Below are 19,655 nucleotides of genomic sequence, written 5' to 3'. Positions count from 1 at the left end.
GATGCCATTCCTTTTTCCACCTTCCACGACTGCCTAAGAGAGACGGCTGGATGGCTACACAGAAACTCCCTCCAGTTCAACTCCGCTAAAACGGAGGTCCTGTTTTGCTCAGGCACTAAGATACCCCGTCAGTTTCCGAATGAATTTTGGCCCCCGGAGTTTAGAGACAAACCTCTGCCAGTTCCTTCGGTGCGCAACCTGGGAGCCATGCTGAACAACAAATTAAGTATGGAAACCCAGGTGATGAAAACTGTGGGGATCTGCACAGCCCTGCTTCGATCACTGCGGAAAATCATGCCTCTTCTCCCGGCACAAGCCAGGGCGTCGATAGTCAGGTGCACGATACTCAGTCGCCTTGACTATTGCAACGCCCTGCTCCTGGAGTCTCCAGTCACGATGATGGACCGACTACAGCGAATTCAGTCTGCCGCCGCCAAGCTGGCTCTTGGCTGGACGAGGAGGGCCTCGGCCACAGCGGCTCTGGCTGAGCTACACTGGCTACCCTTAAAACAACGAGTGGCCTTCAAGTCCCTCTGCATTGTCTTTAAGGCTCTGCATGGACTTGGACCCAAACCTCTGCAAGCCCTGTTTCTGTGGTACACTCCTGCCAGAGACCTACGTTCATCCTCTGCCTGTCTGGTAAAGGTGCCCAGATTCAACAGAACCAGAACAGGGGGCAGATCCTTCAGTGTTGCAGCGGCCAAGCTGTGGAACAGCCTGCCCACTGACATACGTCAGATATCACAGCTTCTTCCATTCAGGAGACGTATCAAGACCTGGCTCTTCCCCAAATAAATTGTCCGTCTGACTGTTCTCCCGGTTATCCGTTAACAGAGTAATATCCAGCGCCAGGAAGCCTGCAAGGTGTCAGTCGCGCTTTACAAATTCTCAAAATAAATAATAAATAATAAATAATAAAGTCCCTGGGCACACAGAGCATTTTTCTAGGGACTTACCTGGAGATCAAATATGCCATTATGGATAACCAATCAAAATCACAGTTTACCCAGAGAACCTATGCACTTTAGCACTGATCGGCAGTGGTAAAGTTCCCACAGTCCTAAAGCCAACAAAACCAGGTCAGGAAAAATAGGAGGAAGAAGCTAAATTATTGGGGATAACCCTGCAAAAAGGGCCATTTCCAACACCCCACAGAGCTTTTTTCCCCCTTGGGCCAATTTTCTCCCACGGTACTCTTGACTCCAAGCACTCCGACTGGCAGCCAGCAACATGAGAAAAATGTTGCTCCCAGCCATTACAGGACTCAGGGACTTAGTCCTCTGTCCTGAAGTGTTATATGAAATCAGATATAAGGGGCACAATAGTTATACCCTGCCCCCCTAACCCCAATGGGGGAAGCCCTGAGGGACCCACCCCCCTTGAAATCCCCACCCAAAAAACAAATCACCAAATTGCGGGGATACCAAAGGATCAACAAAAATATTTGCGGCTGGGGCCACATTGTTCAATTATGGGCGCTGCGGAGCCTACCCTTGGGGGCCGTATTCCATAAGAGGAGGGGGCGCTTGGCCCTGCTTCCCAAGCCATTATAGGCCTGGGGGAGCCGAACCCCGGAGCCAAAATTATCAAAAAAGGGGAGGGGCCAAGCACCGCCCCCTCCCCAAGCCATTAAAGGCCCAGGGAGCCCACCTCGGGCTGAAATATGCATAAAAGTAGAGGGGGGCCATGCAGCCCTCCTCCCTGAGCCTCTAGAGGGCCTCATCCCCTGAGGTTGATTTAATTAATAAAGGGCAGTGCGGCTGCCCAACCAGAGATTATAGGTCCTAGAAAGCCCACCCACCGAGGCTGACATGCTCCAAAAGTGTGCCCTCCCCCTTAAAAGAAATAAAACACCCCTGTGGGATGGGTCTCCAGGGCTGCCACTTGTTCACCCTCCCCTTGAATATACAAGGGCCCTGGGGAATTGGGTCCCTAGGGGCTAATAGCGCTCAGGGAGGGGGGGGTACTTTATCCCCCTCTCATTTAAAAAACATAAGGCCCTGGGGGATGGGGTCCCCCAGGCCTAATGAGGCTTGGGGAGCAATGAGACTCGGGAGGGGGTGCCACGTGGCCCCCTCCCTTTGCAAAACATAAGGCCCTCGGGGATTTGGTCCCCAGGGCCTAATGAGGCTTGAGGAGCAATGAGGCTCGGGATGGGGCGCACGTGGTCCCCCTCCCCTTTAAAAAACATAAGGCCCTGAGGGATTGGGTCCCCAGGGCCTAATGAGGGTTGGGGAGCAATGAGGCTTGGGAGGGGGCACATGTGGTCCCTCTCCCCTTTAAAAAACATAAGGCCCTGGGGGATGGGGTCCCCAAGGCCTAATGAGGGTTGCGGAGCAATGAGACTCGGGAGGGGGCGCCATGTGGCCCCCCTCCCCTTTAAAAAACATAAGGCCCTGGGAGATTGGGTCCCCAGGGCCTAATGAGGCTTGTGGAGCAAAGAGGTTCGGGAGGGGGCGCAGGTGGTCCCCCTCCCCTTTAAAAAACATAAGGCCCTGGGGGATGGGGTCCCTAAGGCCTAATGGGCTGAATGAGGCTTGGGGAGGGGTGCCACATGGCCCCCCTCCCCTTTAAAAATCAAGAGGCCATGTGGGAAGTTTGCTGCTTCGGCCATGCACGGCGGAGGGTTGGCTTTACTTATGGTAATAAGATATTACTTTACGTAAAAAAGAAACCATAGAAATTCACAGAGAAAAAAACAAAGGTTAAAGTAAAGCTATAGTTAGGTGTGAAAAAAAGATCTATTTTTGTTTTTTTTAAAACCTCATCAGTGATGTCATTTTAGATGTCATTAGTGATGTCACAAATGATGTCATGGAACATGTCATGAGTGATGTCATGTGCTTTCATAAGCAATGCATTGTGGAGGCGCAAGTTATAGTTCGCTCAGCTAACTATAACTGGTGAGTTTCTGTGTTTGTTTTAGTTCAAAACGTCATTGACAAATTCACCGAACTAGAACGTTACTTTAACCTTTATTTTTTTTTCACCCAAAAATATATATCATGTTCTTTTAATTATGCTGAAATCTTCTTTTGTGCAAAACGGTTTTTCATAAATAATTCTTCTCCAGAGTGCTGCTGTATTTTCTTTTTTGAAGATGGAAGATGTATACTGAATGTGTGTGTGTTTGTGTGTGTGTGTGTGAGAGAGAGAGAGAGAGAGAGAGAGAGAGAGAGAGAGAGAGAGAGAGAGAGAGAGAGAGAGAGAGAGAGAGAGAGAGAGAGAGAGTAACACATATAGAGCAACCTAACTTGAAAGCAATGCAGGACCAATGAAAAGTGTCAATACCCGGAAATGCTCCCTTGCCGTACAGATGGTCTGTTCAATTTGCTGGGTTAATTTGAAAAAACGATGCTGTGAGAATTTATTTGTTTTTATCTCTGTCATTAACAGTCATTTTATTATAAATAGTCCATTTCACATTTTTTTATTTATTATATCATAACAGTAAAAATTATACACCTTTTGAGTGTTAAAACAACTTTTTCCTGCCTTATCTGTTTCAACAAAGGAGAAAGGACGAGCTAGTCAAAACCCAGTAATCCTTCAGGCAGAGGACAGGAATCCAAATTAAGTAACGAATGCTGCGCCTGAGAGTAGAAGACAACATAGTAACAAAGAGCAGGAACAACCAAGATGAAGCCAGCAGTCGATAGCTTGAGGAACATAGCACTTTAAAGAGGTGAGAGAAGACCGCAGAAGAAACTGAAGAGAGAGATAGGAATGTAAAGCAAAGAAGAGAGTAGCCCTTCTCCTTGTCTTTGAAGAAATCATTCATGTGTCTTCCAATGTGAACCTTCATTCAGCTTCCAACATAGAACATCTGCTGAGACTCTTCAAATCCTGTCCCTCATGCAGACATCTTAAAACTGGACAATCAGAATCTCCCAATCAGACCGAGACAGACCAATTATGTCCACCCAGCCCCCCATGAACCTCAGTCATTTAAGTCAAGGGCACCAGCTTCATCCCACAAATGTTGTCTGTTCCAAGAGCTGAGGAGCTTGGCGAGTTGGCACCTGAGCACCACAAGGGATGAATCCACATAAAAGGCTTTTAATACTCTTCTGCCATCATCAGTACCACCACAGCGGACCAGCCTGTGAAAGGGTAGCAGCCTTGCCCTCTCCCAGTACTGTCATTGTACTGCTCCCAGATGTAGCCCGTCTCCATGTACTGCCGGTACACGTTACCAATCAGGTTTGCCCTCAGCTCTTGATACAAGTTTGCTGCCTGCTCACGGTAAGGTCCATCGATGCTTGCGTAGTGACGCAGGGCGCGAACTGCTAAATAGTTGATATTGATCCAGATGGGGCCCCGCCAATAGGGGCCATCATGCTCGGTATTGTGCTTCATGTACAGTGGGCTGGACTTGGCCAGGGAGCGCAGCCCGTACGGAGTCCACAGTTTCTTCTCACTCCTTATGTCCTTAAAGATGGCCTCAAGCCGGGGCGAATCAGGTTGTATCACATTCAGCAAGAAGGGGAACAAGCTGATATAACCAAGGGCACCAACATGCTGCAGTTTAGGGGGCTTGCGGACCACACGCACCAAACGGGGAGGTGGCATGTGATGAGGGTTATGACCTGGAGGTACAAAAATCCTCTCTCGTTCTAATGAGACTGCCTGAGTGTGATTTCCATAGTCAGAAAAGGCTTGGAGCTGTTCTGACCAATGGTGCTTTTCCAACAGTGCATTGTCACTAAGCGCAAGCTGCATCCGCTGGTACTCACCAGCCGGCTCACCCAGCAGCTGCGCTATTTGTCCCATGACCTCAGAAGCCAGCACCATCCAGCAGCGAAGATCCACATGCCGCTCATCACTGGATGGATGTGAGGCACGGGGATAGTCGTCTAGACCAGAGGTCAAGGTTTTAGGGTTGAGGTAAATGTTGGTGTCTTCATCACGGCCTCTCCATCGAAATGTGTAAGGAAGTGGTCCTTCCTGAGTTGTGTTGTACCAGTCGTACCAGGTCTTAAGCCTCGGTAAAAGTTTCCGAAGGTACAATTCATCTTTACTGGTTAGTGGTTTTCCTTCCATGCCAGCCAGGAGCTTCTGTAGAGCCAAGAAGAGAGTGGGTGGGTTGGCATTCTCATTACGTTGCAAAATAAACTCTACAGGCACCTTGCTCCGGGCCTCACTATCCAGGATCTGCTCACGTGGGATCCATCCCTCGATGTTCATCAAGTCCAACCAGTGGGCAACCACCTCCTTGCTTATGGCTGGATCCCACTTACTGACCAAGAGCTGGTGAAAACCCTCATCCCAGAGGAATCCACGAGGGAAGAAGGATCGCGATGGCACAGCTGTATAGAGTGGACCCTCCGGGTAGGCCACAGGCTGCTCATTGTACCGGGATTGCACAAAAGAGTGACCGTAGAAGTACCCCATGCCACCGATCATGTTACTGAGAGCTGACTGGGCAAATTGCACTTGTGCAGGTGAGAAACCTTTGCTGCTCAGCGAGAAGGTCTGCTCAAATTTTGCTTCAAAGGCAGACTTGTGTCTGGTCAACACTGCTGAAAAATTAGGTCCCACCAGCGAGTTTGGACGGTCTACAAAACTACCTGATTCAAAAATCACCTCAATCTCAAATGGAAGCTGCACAGTGACCTGGTGCATGACAAGATAGCTCTCTTCAACGGGGGCTACTCCAGGTTGTTGCGGCGGAGGCCGATATGTGTCAACAGCAAAGTAGTGTCGCTTAGCACCAGTTGGTGGGCTGTACACAAAGCGCCGGCTGAGGCTGCTCTTCACAACATCAGTCAATCGATGCAGACCTGGGCTCTCAGTGTGAAGGTAGTTGTAGCTATGAAAGAAAAGAAAATGTTAGAACACATAAGAAGGGGCAATAGGCATTTAACTATGAGGTACATTTGAGTGAAAAAGACCTCACACAATAGCAAATATGAGTACAGCATGATAAAATCAGAGGGGGCTATTCACAAAGGTAAACTTACACGAGTAAACCTACACGTCTAAGTTCACTCATACACGTCTGAGTAACTTTACTACTTTTGGCTATTCTACAATTACAAGTGTAAAGTTACTCCAGAGCGTAGACCTATATGTCCCCATTCCCTAAACAGGGGATGGAGTCAGTCAGAATATCATCTTCAACTATATCTACTTGTAGTGGCTTTACAACCACATTTGATGTTCCGCACACATGTCGATGACTACCCCATGGTAAAGTATGGGGCAAGTTATAAAAGTTTAAAAATTAAATTAAAAAAATAGTTTAAATGTTTTATTTTAAATGTTAATGTGAATTAATTATATTTATTTTTAAAAATCCATATCACTGGTACTTTGAATTTGAATTAAATATTCAAGTATATGAAATTTAAATTATTTTTTAAATATGTATTTTCTTTTAAATCCACAGAAACATTTTTATATTGACTTATTAATAATGTATCAAAAGATATGTTTGGAATAATTTCAATTAATTTAATTAGTTTTTTTAAAAATGAATGTAAATTGAAAAGTGTCATTAAAATATTTTAAAAACATAATATTTATTTATAATGTATATTTTAGTTTTGCATTAAAGCCAATGTATGTGTGTGTGTGTATATATATATATTTTGTAATTTTTAAAAAAAAATTTACTTCCATTATTTTGTGAAGGGGGTGTTGTAGTACCTATGGTTGGCCATGTGTGGCGCTGGCCTTTCCCCAGCTCTGAGCTGCAGTACATTTATGGCTGCTTTTAGTCTTTTTTGGCTGTAGTAACTATAGAAGTGCAGTTTGTGAAAAGCAATGGGCTGGTCTTTAGTGAGTGGGTGCATGCTCTTCCTTAGGCCTCCTTTAACCCCTCCTGAACACCCTCTCATTTATTCATAAGAATCAAATTTTCTAGCCACTCGCCCCTGTCCCTGACATATTTACTACTAAAATGTGTGCCTACGAGTGTGGAGGTCTCTGCACATAAATGAAAGGGGAGGCTTAGACCTCAGTATGTAGTTCAGTGATTACATTTTGTAGTATTTTAGTAGTGATATTGCATTACTACGAACTAAAGTACAAAATGAGGTTTGTGGCTGGACCCCAGCACTACAAAGAACACTTTAGCAAAGTGAGACAGCCCGAATAAAAAAGATGACTACAGTGAAACATGGGAGCAAGGAGAATAATCAAAGACAAGAGATAGTGTTCTAACAGATGGGGGACTATCTGTTACCTACACAACCTGGCACCAGGAGTCTCAACCCAGAACCAAGGCACAAATAGGACCAGAACATACACGCGGCTATACACAGAAAACGGACACGTTTTAGCATACGGGCTTCCAAGCCAAAAAAAAACACTCCTCAAAAATTTTACAGTTTAAATGCGGGAGTCATTTTAAATAGGTCTTTATTAAAAGCATGTACTTCTCACAAAGCTAAGAATTAACCACGGAGCGGGAATGCAACAATGCACACACATTTGGGACAGTGATGCCCCAATATTTCAAGCAAGTGATACTCAGGACAAAAGGCCCTTTCAGTCCTGTACTCCTCACAAGTCTCTTGGCCATTGTCCAACCCATCGTCCATTTGTCTTCAGCAGCGCTTTCAAGGCGGATATGGTCTCTCGCCGTATTCAGAGCCTACAGGTAATTGACTGCTCCCCTACATGTCAAATGTCCCACCTCATACTAATAGGCACTTTGGGCCCGATATCTATGTCGGTCCGCCCAACATCTGACTTTGCGCTCTGCCCGCTGCATTATGGCGCGGCGGGCGGAGGAAACGGGTGGAAGGACCGTCCGCAGCGCTTCCAATGCATAAGAACACACCATAATCCCTTAGTGACTGCGGAGCCAGACTCGGCTCCGCCGTCGGGATTAGGATGACAGTTTCCAACAGCCCTTTCATGTCAGGCCTTTCCGACATGGGAATGCTGTCGGAAAGTGTTTCGGGGGGCTCCTAGCAGGGCCCCATGGCCCTCCTCAATGGGCTATGGGGGCACCATAAACATCTCTGCACCACGTGGTGCCACACGGTGCAGGGATGTTTCCAAACATGCATGTTACAATAGAAGCTTGTGCTGCGGGCTTTTTCCGCCTGCTGCACAAGCTTCCATTCTAAAATGCATGTTTGTGACTGCCCTATGGGCGGTCGCATTGTAATACCCAGGTCGGAACCGCCGACCTAAGGTCGGGCAGTTTTCAGACCGCTACGATGTTGCCCAACATCGTAATCAGGGCCTTTGTGTCCCAATAGCCCCAACTTAGAACAGGCTTCCCTTGGTCTTCCTGTTGTGTGCCCAATAGATACCCGTGAGAAATCCATGTGGCAGGCTGAAGGTGGTGAGGATGAGTTGTCAGGGGCATTTTATGTGCTGTGGCTACACTTCCCATTCCCAAAACCTAACCAAGAAATCCATTTGAGTGATGAACCAAACATCCCATGACCGCATTCTTTGGTCAAGCAGTCTCGGGGTCAAAATCTACTCTCAGGAATTGGAAAGGGAGCAGGAGGGTACGGTGAACCAACAACTAAAGGCTACGTACAGCTAAGAGAACAAGAATATAATCTGGACCAGGTTCATTAAAAAGTAAAAAATACATTTAACTACTAACGACAAAAAATTGAAGAAAAACCATGAAGGGAATCTGAAGGGGGGAGGAGTAATCTGGTCTTCAGGGCTTCTTAGCATTGGTGTAGTTCAGAAACATAGGACAACTCTTTATTCCTTGCTGGAATAATATGAGAAGGACAAGGTGACCTTGGAAAGGGCCCATACACTTTTTTACATTCAAGTGTGTGTGTTTCTACTGAGTCTTAGGAACTGTGTTCAAACAGGAACGTGTTGCCACATGATCAGGAGTTGCCCGGTAACTCAGCACCATTGGGAGTCAGTGGTTACTTGTTGGAATAATATTTGTGAGTAACATGGAGGCCTCTGCGAGGTGGTGCCTCTTGAATGTTTGGGAAATAACTGACCGTACCCATATGGATCATATATGGATGACACTGTAGTTGAATGACTGAAATTGAGACATGGACTGGTGCATGCTAGCGGAGAGAATGGTCTATGAATGCAGGGTCTGTCCAAACAAATGGGGCAAAATATGGGAAAAATGGAACGATTATCTGGGAAATCTGTGCTCCTATTGATGTTTTGTGTCACAAGTGCTAAGACTCTACTGCTGCCTCTTGAATCCTTAATGGGTGAGCGGCGTGGTGGTGATCTTTGGAGGCTGACGGGAGACTGATTTGGTACGGTTATGTCTTGTTTATGTTTTGTAAAGCCTGGCAACCGGACGGCTTCCCCAGGTCATGGTGCTGCAATGTGTATTGCTTACTGTAATTTTCTTTTCTTTGCTCAATTTGCAATAAAAAATCTTTTAAAAAAAATACTATTTCTGAGTCTATGACAGTGCAATATTCAGTGTCTTCAAATAGGGAGTATTCTTACCTAGATATGAATAAGTCTGTATATCTCACTTACTATTTTTTCTTCAGTCCTCTTATTTTTCAAGTCCTATGATTAAAACCTTATATACTTTAATGAAGCTCTGTGAAAGTGTTCATGGACAAGAAACAGTTTTCCTGTATGGACTATATCTGGCAAAAAAGGTAGAGTCAGTCAATGCCAATGCAACACCAGTTTCAAACAGGGTAAGTTTGGGGGTACCCAATTTCCTCAACTGTTATGCCTTGCACCGCCGATACCTAGTAGACTAGACCAATAGAGAAACTGATTAAGGATGGTGCATGACAGACGGCACGTTGAGAGGTGGCTACCTCTATGAAATCCCTGGGTACCTAGATTAAAACGGAGATAGCGATGTTTACCTTTATTGGTGGGAGCAAGGTGGTAGAAACATTAAGTGCATGTTTGAGGAATGAGATAAAAGTATTTGACCAGATTAAAGAGGAGAAAAGATCAAAAGAGGGAACATAATTTAAATACTGCCAAGTGCTGTACTGGGTACTACAAACACTCAAAGAAAGCAGGTAGTCAGGACATAGCCCCCTTCGAAAAGTTCCTCATTTCATACATTGAAGATGTAAGTCCAGCAGCTTCTCAACAAACCAAGACCAGGGGATAGGTTCCCACTCCAACTAGCCTGTGAGATGGAACTCACTATAACACAGGAACAGGAGCAACGAGGAGGGCCTTGAGACCCTCACGGGTGATCTGTCACGCTTCACATATCCCTGATTGATTGAGTAATAGACCAATGGGATAACATTCAGACTAGACAACCAACAGAGTGGCTACCTATCTGGGTGAAAAAGAAACTCTATTTAAAATACTTTACCGAGGGTATTATACAGCAGGTAAATTAAGGACCATCGACCACTCCAGAGATACGCTCTGCTGGAGGGATTTTGGACAGGCTGAGCCTCCGACTCATATCCTTTTTTCTTGCCCACCACTGTGAGATTTTTGTTCCTCGGTATTGCAAACGAGTGAAGTAGTGATAGGATCACAAATACCGGAGTGCCCAGAGGTTAGCTTGCAGGGGTTCCCATCAGAAGAAATACACCCTTTATACACTCGAAAGGTGAACATCATGTCCCATATACTTCTAGCAGCCAAGCCGGCCATCCTAGCATGCTGGAGAACAGTAACAGAGCCGACGGAACTCATGTGGATGGAGAGGCGGAGGTGGATTCTCAGTAAAGAGAAACTAAAACAGCTCAGGGAAAAGCGAGAGACTTTCTCTAGCAGACTTCTTGGCAAAAGATTTCAAAGACCAGCAGTGTCCCAGGAGATCGAGAGCCTTACGTGTCCTGGAGGAATACAAAATAGACTTACTACAAACACAAGCAAGAACTCCGATGCACGTCGACTAGCGGGTCGACCAGAAGGGCGAATACGACTGTCTGCTGAACCTTTATATGCAGATGAATGTATTCAACAGTCTGGTGGGGGTCATTGGGTGAGTTTGGGGGTATGGGTAGGGTGACAGTTGACATGCTCATTTTCATCCTAAAACTTAATAAAGCCCTGTGGGTTAAGTACGGACTACTTGGATCTGCTGTGACCTGGCCTCGGGTCTGGCCATGATTGACTCGACCGTTCAGCCTTCAGAAATCAATTAAATGAGGACTAGTTTAGAATGAGTCATTATAAATGAGTACATAAATGTTCTCTATGAAACACAACATAAGAACTAATTTCATTTTTTGTAAAATGGGGCCTTATCTTCACCATCAAATGGTGATTTTGTTACCAATTGGGATGTTTTATACTTGACTTGGCACATTAAGAGCCATATAGAGATTTAGAGAAATCTCTGCTACGGGTGACCATAGAGGCATTTACACCCACTTAGAGCATAAATACAGCCTTCTGGGGTTAAAAGGTGGGCATGCCTCTCTGCAGACAGACCAGGGGCTCAATGTGCTCCCTCGTTAATCCCTACCGCAATAGAGCCGATGCATGGTTTGTGGATGCACTAAAAATACACGCTAAGTTAAAATCAGTTCATATTATGGGTGACGCTGTCCGTCTCTCCTTCGAGCTCTGAGAAAACTACACGGTATCCACTCCCCATTAGCTTCAAGCTAATGTCTAATAGGCAGCTAGCTGTCTGCGTCAGCTACGATATCCCATTCGTAGCCAACCGTCCTCATCTCATTGCCACACACGTGGGTTGTGTACAGAAGACTCCAGTGTCCTACAAGCCTCTTAAAACCTTGTCTGGTGGGACCCCGTACTCAGCAGGCAATCCTTCTACTCCCCTCACCATCTATGTCCATTGATTCCTGGAGTCCAGGTGTCAATAATCACAGCATTTTGCAGACACTCTCCAGATAGTCTAAAGACACGCGGCTTGTGGCATGATCGGACAAACCAGCTGACCTAGCGATGCAAAATGCACACTACAAGAAGTTCAGGTTACAGGGTGCACCATAAGGGTGCGCCATCGGACTCCAGCTCTTCTAGGGGAGAACTGTGTGACGCAGAAGCACAACGGGTGCCCCTGGATGCACAAGGTGCCTTGGATACACTCTAAGTGATGCTATTTGTTCAGCCACGCCAGGCAAGACAGGAGCACATGGTGTCCCAATCATGCGACAGGTTTTCTGGGGGCCTAGTAAGGCCCTGAGTTACAGTTTTATGGACGTCTTCAAAGTGCTGCACCACATGTCAAGATGGGCTGACATCAGCGTTTGACTCTAATGGCTTCGCACCAACTGTTGACATCTGTTCTTGGCCTTTGGTATCTGTTGGGGCTTGGAAGATTGAACTCAAGCAGTCCATCTCTTTAGGTATAAATAATCTCAAATAGGCAAACATTCTGGAGTCCGATTCAGCTCACTGACCATCACACTCCCCAGCACAGCCAAATAATTTACATATGAGCTAGAAAATCCAAGTCCGTAACCAGCTGCATCCAACAAAGAATCCCAACAAGATCCTACACCAACAGCACCATAAACCAAAGACACTGCAGGTATGCTGGTCCTTTTGAAAGAAGGCAGCACAGCTTACAAAAGGACAGACGCAACAGATGAACGTGCCTGGAATTTCACTAAACAAAAAGGCCGCCAGCTAGAGCACAAATGAGATACATCCATCTCAGCTGACGTTCAGCAAATGTAGAGACCCTCATGGCCTACAAGAAAGCAAGAGACCTCTCCTCTGTGCAGCCATCTTAAGACTGGTGTCATCAGCTAGGCGATCACTGGCATCAACTGACAATCTTCGATCCAAAATGGAAAAGGATCGCTTCACAAATAACAATCATACACACGCTCCTGAACAGCCCACACAACTCTAATGATGTGCTCACGCTAGTCACCGAACGGTCTCAGAGGCTTCAGCTCTGACATAATTCTACCCTTAGTGATGGTTGAAAAAATATCACCACCCAGGCCTTTGACATCCTCAGTTGTATCATTACAGAGAGATTGGTCAGGAGCCAGTAAAGCATGCTCTGCGTAAACCCTGGAGAAAAAGACTGGCATGGACTCCAATAATCCAGTAAACCACAGGCCCAGATCCAGCCAGACTTTTCTCCAGAAATTTCGAAGATTCTATAGTCATCTCCCAACCCAAAGCATAAAAGAAGGTACTCTCTTACTTTCAATGAAGCTTTAGGCCTAGATCTATTACCGAAACAGTATTACTCAATGTCAGAGAGAAGTTACTGAAAATATGAGACAACGGTTAATATGCTGCACTGATCCTTTTGGACGTTCTCAAACTACAGACCATACATTTCTTCTTCCTCATCTAAAAGATGAACTGAGCATACGGGGCAAAGATCTCAACAATGGTCTATAATTTCTATCCAAAAGGGGAGTTCTAATTCACCTTCGCCATTCCATATCGGAGGCCATTTCTCTAGTCTGTGAGGTAGCCCCGGCGGTCTTCCACATCATCACTCCTCTTCGATACCTTTATGCCTACTCTGACAGGAGTAATTGCTTTCACCTCTCCTATGAGACGTGTGCTTTCTGAATCTCCACGAAGACGGAAACAGCTACAAAACCGTCGCCCTATGCTCACGAGCCATAAGGATATGTCTGTTCAGAAACGCCATTTGTCTAACAAAAGAAAGATTCTGACAGTGGGACCAACTAACCCAACCAAAAACCAAGTCGACTAGCCACATGACCTGCCCCAAACCCACTCCCCAAAACCAGTTTGAACAGTAAGCATTTTGGGGTACTGTTCAACTCTAGCAAGTCCTTTGACCAGCAAGAGCCAGCTCTCGCAACATTTGACAAGTTCAACATCTATAACCAATCAAAAGTCTGCCCCTGATAGGAATCTTGAAACAGACCATACTCACCCAAGCAGATGTATCGTCCAGGGTCCAAGGGTATTCTACTGCTCATCAGAGTACAACACAATATCTAACATCTAATGGCTAAATTACAAGCGCTTAGAATCACCTGGCCTGAGGGAGCACAACTACATCTCCAAAGTTCACTCAACCGCCATGGAAGCACAGGTTAAGACAAACCCCCTCAGCATAATGGCTAGCCACAAGTTATATCGTAAGCCACTTCCTGTCTGCGAAACCACAAAAACATGTGCCTTCCTCCGCAGACTCTAAACCGGCCATCACCAAATGGCACCGGAACATACCCGGGGAGGGGCAGTTAACATTGGCAAAAGTAGCTCTCAGTAACCAGGTAACCAGTTCCTGCAGAAGCATCTTCGAACTAAGCACTTTTACGATACAGCTGAAGGACAACTATTTACATACAAGAACTTTAATCTCCAGTACTTTATCCACCATGAACTATAATGACATGTATACCCCTGCCCATAGGTGTTCTATGTTCTTATTGGAATGTGGGTGATGTGAACCAGAATTATACTTGTCTCCTGGTGCTGTTAAGGTACAACGTAAATAAATACTTTTCCTCTACCAACCCGTGTTGTGTGGTACACTGGGCTGCTCAATTTGGCGACGAGCTACACATTCTTTTCTCCGTCCTGTTTTTAGTTGTTTTGAAGGCGCTTTGAAGCTAGATTCTTTTCTGGTAATTGTGCTTTATACATAAAAATATACATAAAAAAGAGGGTGCACAAACATGCTCAGAGTGTTGTATAGTTGCAGAGTTTGCATAGACATGCTGAGAGCCCCACATGGGTGCACAGACATGTTTCAGATACTACAAATATGCATAATATTGCTAATGCACGATGACCTTACCTTGCATATTTAGATGACTCCGCTTTCTCTCCCCTGGGTTTCTGAAAAGTCATTCTGAAATGTCCCAGCTGGTCCGTAGATCCTGTCACGTATGCCAGGCGGCTTTTGTCCTCCACATGGGGTTGCAAAGAGCCTTGCCCGTCTGTGGCCACGTAGAAAATCAGCGAGACGAGGGAGGCCTGGGTGTCTGGAGTCTGTGGAGACAAGAGTAGGTGAAGATTTTGATGCAGGAATATGAGGTTTGTAAGTATGTGCTGTTCAGTGCTAGTTACCTGATGGTAGTAACATACTCTACAAGGTACAATTTTATTTTAGACCATGCTTGCTAGAGAATATGCTCTCTACTGAGCTGTGATTTGGGTGCATTCTAGGGATTAAGGGAGAATGCTGGGGGCATGTTCTAGTGTTCGGTCGCCCCCTGCCGCTGGTGAATCATATTTGTGCATGGCTGTCTGTTAGTGGCATGATCAACATGTGGGTAGGCGATGGCATGGCTCGTTAGGACGTAAAGTGTTTATTTTGTATTTTTAATCTTAAGGGGTTCTTGTTTCACCAGACTCTTTCCAGAGGCGAGAAGTGAATAAGATTGCTAGAATGGTAGAGTAGCTGTACTCAGGAGTGGATAAGGTGAAAACTAAGGTAGCTCAAGAAAAGCACGGACTGTCTGAGACTTCAGTTTAAAGATGTAGAGAAGTTCCCTTTCACAAAAGGTTAGGAGATCCAGTCATCCGCCAAGAGACCAGGGACCAGATGGAGGTAGGTAATCGTTTGAGATATCCAAGTAGCGAATTTTTGCGATGTGCTATTTGGTAATCACAAACACCCATCTACAAACGTGTGGTTTACACATTTTGCGATTCCCAGTGGATCGTAAATAGTCCTACCTCATGAATATTAATGAGGTAGGTCTCAGTTTGCAACCAACTGGAAATCGCTAAAATTACAATGGTGGTAGCCTGCTGGGGTCAGCAGACCACCATATCCATGATTGCTTTGAAATAAAGCAATCCTTTTTAGGTCGAGCCTAGAACAGCGCATGCGCTGTTGCTCGACTTTTAGTAAAGGGGATCTCGAAAGTGCTACCCAGGCATTTGCTGGCTGGGTACAAGCTTGAGTGCACGTGCACACGCGGCCAGCTGCCTTTCCTGCCTTTCCTTTGTTGTCATGGGTAATTAAGCGCCTCTCTCCGGGCACCCTTTCATGTCATCGCTTGTTACCTCTTCTGCCCTTCCCTGCCCTTGGCTGAGCTTACTTCATGTAGCGCAGTCTTCGCCTATCTCTGCCTGCTCTCCCAGTCCTTACTTTCCCCCCACCGTCCGCTCAATCTCTATCTGAGCCTCTGTCTGGGTTTTGCCTTTAAAGAGGGATGGTATATCTTTTACATAACCCCCTTCTGATCGCTTTCTATCAAGCTCTCTTGTTTTTATCCATTTTATTTTTAACTTTCATTCTTTTTCTCTTGTCCGAATGACCTAACATTTATTGATTTCCCTTTCTACAGCATCCATTATGGTTCTTTCTATACGTTTCTTTTTAATTTGCCACATTTTCTTTCTCCTTTTGCCTTGCTATGGCTCTTTAGCATTATCCGTTTTCATTCTCTTGTCTTATATGTTTACTTACTTTAATTTACTTCTCATACTCTTCCCTCCGTTTTTTTTCTGTATTGTATTTCTTTCTGTCCCTTTTCCGTTTCCAGTTTTGTATCCTCTTTTGCACTCACTACTCTAGGTAATCCCCTTGTTTTCTCCAACAAACAGATCACAGCAAAGCCGGCCCTTCCCTCGAACTAGCTCCTGAAGTGTGTGCCGCCCTCCCCTTGCCCCGAGTGGGCATGGACCGTCTCTGCAACCAGCTGCTGGCCCTAATCCCCGACACTTGTTTGTTTTAAAATGTCCGCCTCTTTGGGTGATGTTAAGAGGGGTCAGGCCGTCTCTTCTCGGCCCCTTCGGAGCCAGCACTCCCTCCCAGACTTGTTATGAAATTACAGATCTTCAAACACCAAACACAAGCGAGGGAGCGCTGACCCGGCATCGGCGCAGCCCCAGACCTGACGTTTATCGTGCGCAAAGATGATAAGGGTTATTATCAACAACACATTTTTTTTAACCTCACACACACACACGCAACCACACACACAACCACACACACACACACACAACCACACACACACCCACACACAACCACACACAACCACACCCACACCCACACCCACAACCGTGCACACACACACACAACCACACACACAACCACAACCACACACACAACCACAACCACACACACAACCACAACCATACCCACAACCACACACACAAACACACACAACCACACACACAACCACACACAACCACACACACACCTGCACCCACAACCGTGCACACACACACAACCACAACCACACACACAACCACAACCACACACACAAAACCACACCCAACCGCACACACAACCACACCCACACACACAACCACACACACAACCACACACAACCACAACCACACACACACAACCGCACACACACATAACCACACACACCACACACACATAACCACAACCACACACACCACACACACAACCACACCCACAACCACACATAACCACAACCACATAACCCCACACACACCCACAACCACACCCACAACCGCACCCACAGCCACACACACAACCACACAACCACACACACACACACAACCACACACACACATAACCACAACCACACACACACACAACCACACCAAGCATTGGCATAGCCAATAGGTCTCGCCTTTGGAACCTTATAAGTGTTTAGCCACGCAACAGTTGATGTGGTTGCACCAAGGATATTGTGCTGCATAACTAAATACTTAGAAGGTCCCAAAAGCGAGACCTATTGGCTATGCCAATGCTTGTTTTAAGATGCAGCCCGTTTTCCTTAAAGGACAATGGGATGCGTTTCAAAAAGAAAAATGAAAAGTGGGACCACTGCCTGCTCTTGAAAAATGTTTTAACAAACATTCACAAGGGGCAAGATGTGCCTGGGGGACCCCTTCCCATTTGCAAATGAGTTACCACCTACTTGAGGTCGGCAGTAAAATGCAATGTTTTGCACCACATTTCGGTTGCAAAACATTCAAATATACCACTGCGATTTGTTATTAGTAAAGGATGCTTTAACATGCCCCTTCCTAATACCGAATCACAAACCCAGTTTGTAATTTGGCAATAGGTTACCAAATCGCAAATAGGGCTTTGTACATGTAAAAAAGCCTTTTTGCATTCACAAACGGGATGCTCTGTACATCTGGCCCCAGGTCTCGTCAAGAAGAGATAAAATCTGTAAGAGTATGGCCAGAGCACTGATAGCTCGCATGTGCTTTTGAAGCTGCACAGCTACTATGTTCTTAATTATTTTGTATAAGAAGTAAAGCTTTAGTAAAGGCCAGTTATTTTGGATCAGACTAGTTAAGGGTTTATTTCTGGACAGTGGGATTACCAGGTGCTTAAGGGCTCACCTATAAAATTTTGGTGGAAGGGATCTGGAAGTGATGTTAGCTAGGGGTAAAGCTGAGGATCATGGAGGAACTCTGTTCAGAGAAAATTTGGTGGCGACATTTTGGATTGCCCCTAGAATGCTGTGCAGGAGGGATGATGTGGCATTCTATGGTTGGCTAGAGGAGCCTAGTAGCTAGAACTTTCCACCCCCACTCAAAACAACCCCAAGGGAAGCCACAGAACAAGACCAGGCTGGGCAGCAATGACAACAACAGAGAATTGTCACTTGATGCCTGAAAAAACTCGACTAAGGACTTAGTCACCAGTAGACCATCAGAACAATGATGGGTCTTTCCAAGGTCAGTGGTGAGGGTACCCTCCCGCACCCTTGGGACCAGCTGGGGGAAGAAATGGACTTCATTGTGCCCTCTTGGTGCCCATCAAGATGGCCAGGAGGCTCATGGACCTGGAAAAGCACGCAGGAGGGCCTCACATGTGCTGCTTAAGCTTGCTGCCCCATTCGGGGGCCGGACCCCATTTACAAAGAGACTACATTCCAATGCCTTCTTAGACTGATTATTTAACCTTGAGAAAGTATAAATCACTGAATGCTTCAAAGTAGAAATCACTGAATGCTTCACAAAGAAGGGGCATCAAAACACATAATATAGGCACAGTTGACAACATGCATACACTCTGGGAATCCTTTCTGGTAGTGTTGAAAGGAGCATGTATAATGAAAAACTGGAACTCATCTCATTATCTTCAATGTTGGCCGTGCTTCAACAAAAGAAAAAACAAACACAGATTATAACAAAACAGCGGAAGGTCGCTTTTATGGGGAAAGAGAGATGTTGGCCAAAAATCTAGCAGACAGACTCAAATCCCCATGGGCCAATAATAATACTACGGCGATAACCCTAGGAGACGACCAGTTGTGCCATGATGTGGAGAATACTACACACACTCGCTGCATTCTATTCCAACCTCTATGCTACAAGACCTCACAGAGCAACTCTCCAAAGACCGAATACCTTGATAGGTTCTCCCTGGCATGGCTGGGTAGCAGCGGCGCATCACCACTGAAGAGGTAACTGCAGTTATTCAGGGATTGCCTGGCAGTAACTCACCCAGCATCGATGGACTGCTGAAATAATTCCACAAAGACTTTGCCTCTGCATTTACTTGCGCAGATGAAGCGTGCAGATGGCTAATCCTCCCGCACCGCTCCACGAGGACAACACTCCCGATTCACACTTCTTAAACCCGGACACCCACCAGGAACAGTATAAATCAGAGAGGCTACCATCACTCATTAACACGGATGCCATAACGATGGCTACATTAATAGCGAATAGTCTGACCAGTCTGGATTAATTCCTGCGAGGTCCACATTTCATAAACTAAGACGACTGTTCGCACTGATCGTTCTGGAGGCATTCCTACTAGATGCAGCCCCAAGGTGTGCACCTCTTTGGAGCTGCCGTGCTTCGGAGGATGGGCATTCCACGCCTCTTTTGGATTGTATCCCATTACTGTACACATCTCCCAGTGCACA

At 45.9% G+C, this 19,655-nt stretch overlaps 1 protein-coding gene across 1 annotated transcript in view; it reads right to left on the bottom strand.

The window, feature by feature from the left end:
* Positions 1–3,366: 3,366 nt before the first annotated feature.
* Positions 3,367–19,655, bottom strand: part of MOGS (mannosyl-oligosaccharide glucosidase) — a 122,804-nt gene continuing 106,515 nt past the window's right edge. The window contains exons 4-5 of the mRNA XM_085642912.1: positions 14,627–14,820; positions 3,367–5,812 (exon numbers count right to left, since the gene is read on the bottom strand). Coding sequence (XP_085499038.1) covers positions 4,060–5,812; positions 14,627–14,820 — 1,947 coding nt within the window. The 3' untranslated portion in view covers positions 3,367–4,059. The remainder of the gene's footprint in view (positions 5,813–14,626; positions 14,821–19,655) is intronic.

The sequence above is a fragment of the Triturus cristatus genome, chromosome 2_2, assembly GCF_964204655.1.
Source record: "Triturus cristatus chromosome 2_2, aTriCri1.1, whole genome shotgun sequence".
In the NCBI taxonomy this organism is placed as follows: Eukaryota; Metazoa; Chordata; class Amphibia; order Caudata; family Salamandridae; genus Triturus; species Triturus cristatus.
Note: the sequence above shows the minus strand (reverse complement) of the source record. Positions and strands in the feature narration are given on the sequence as shown.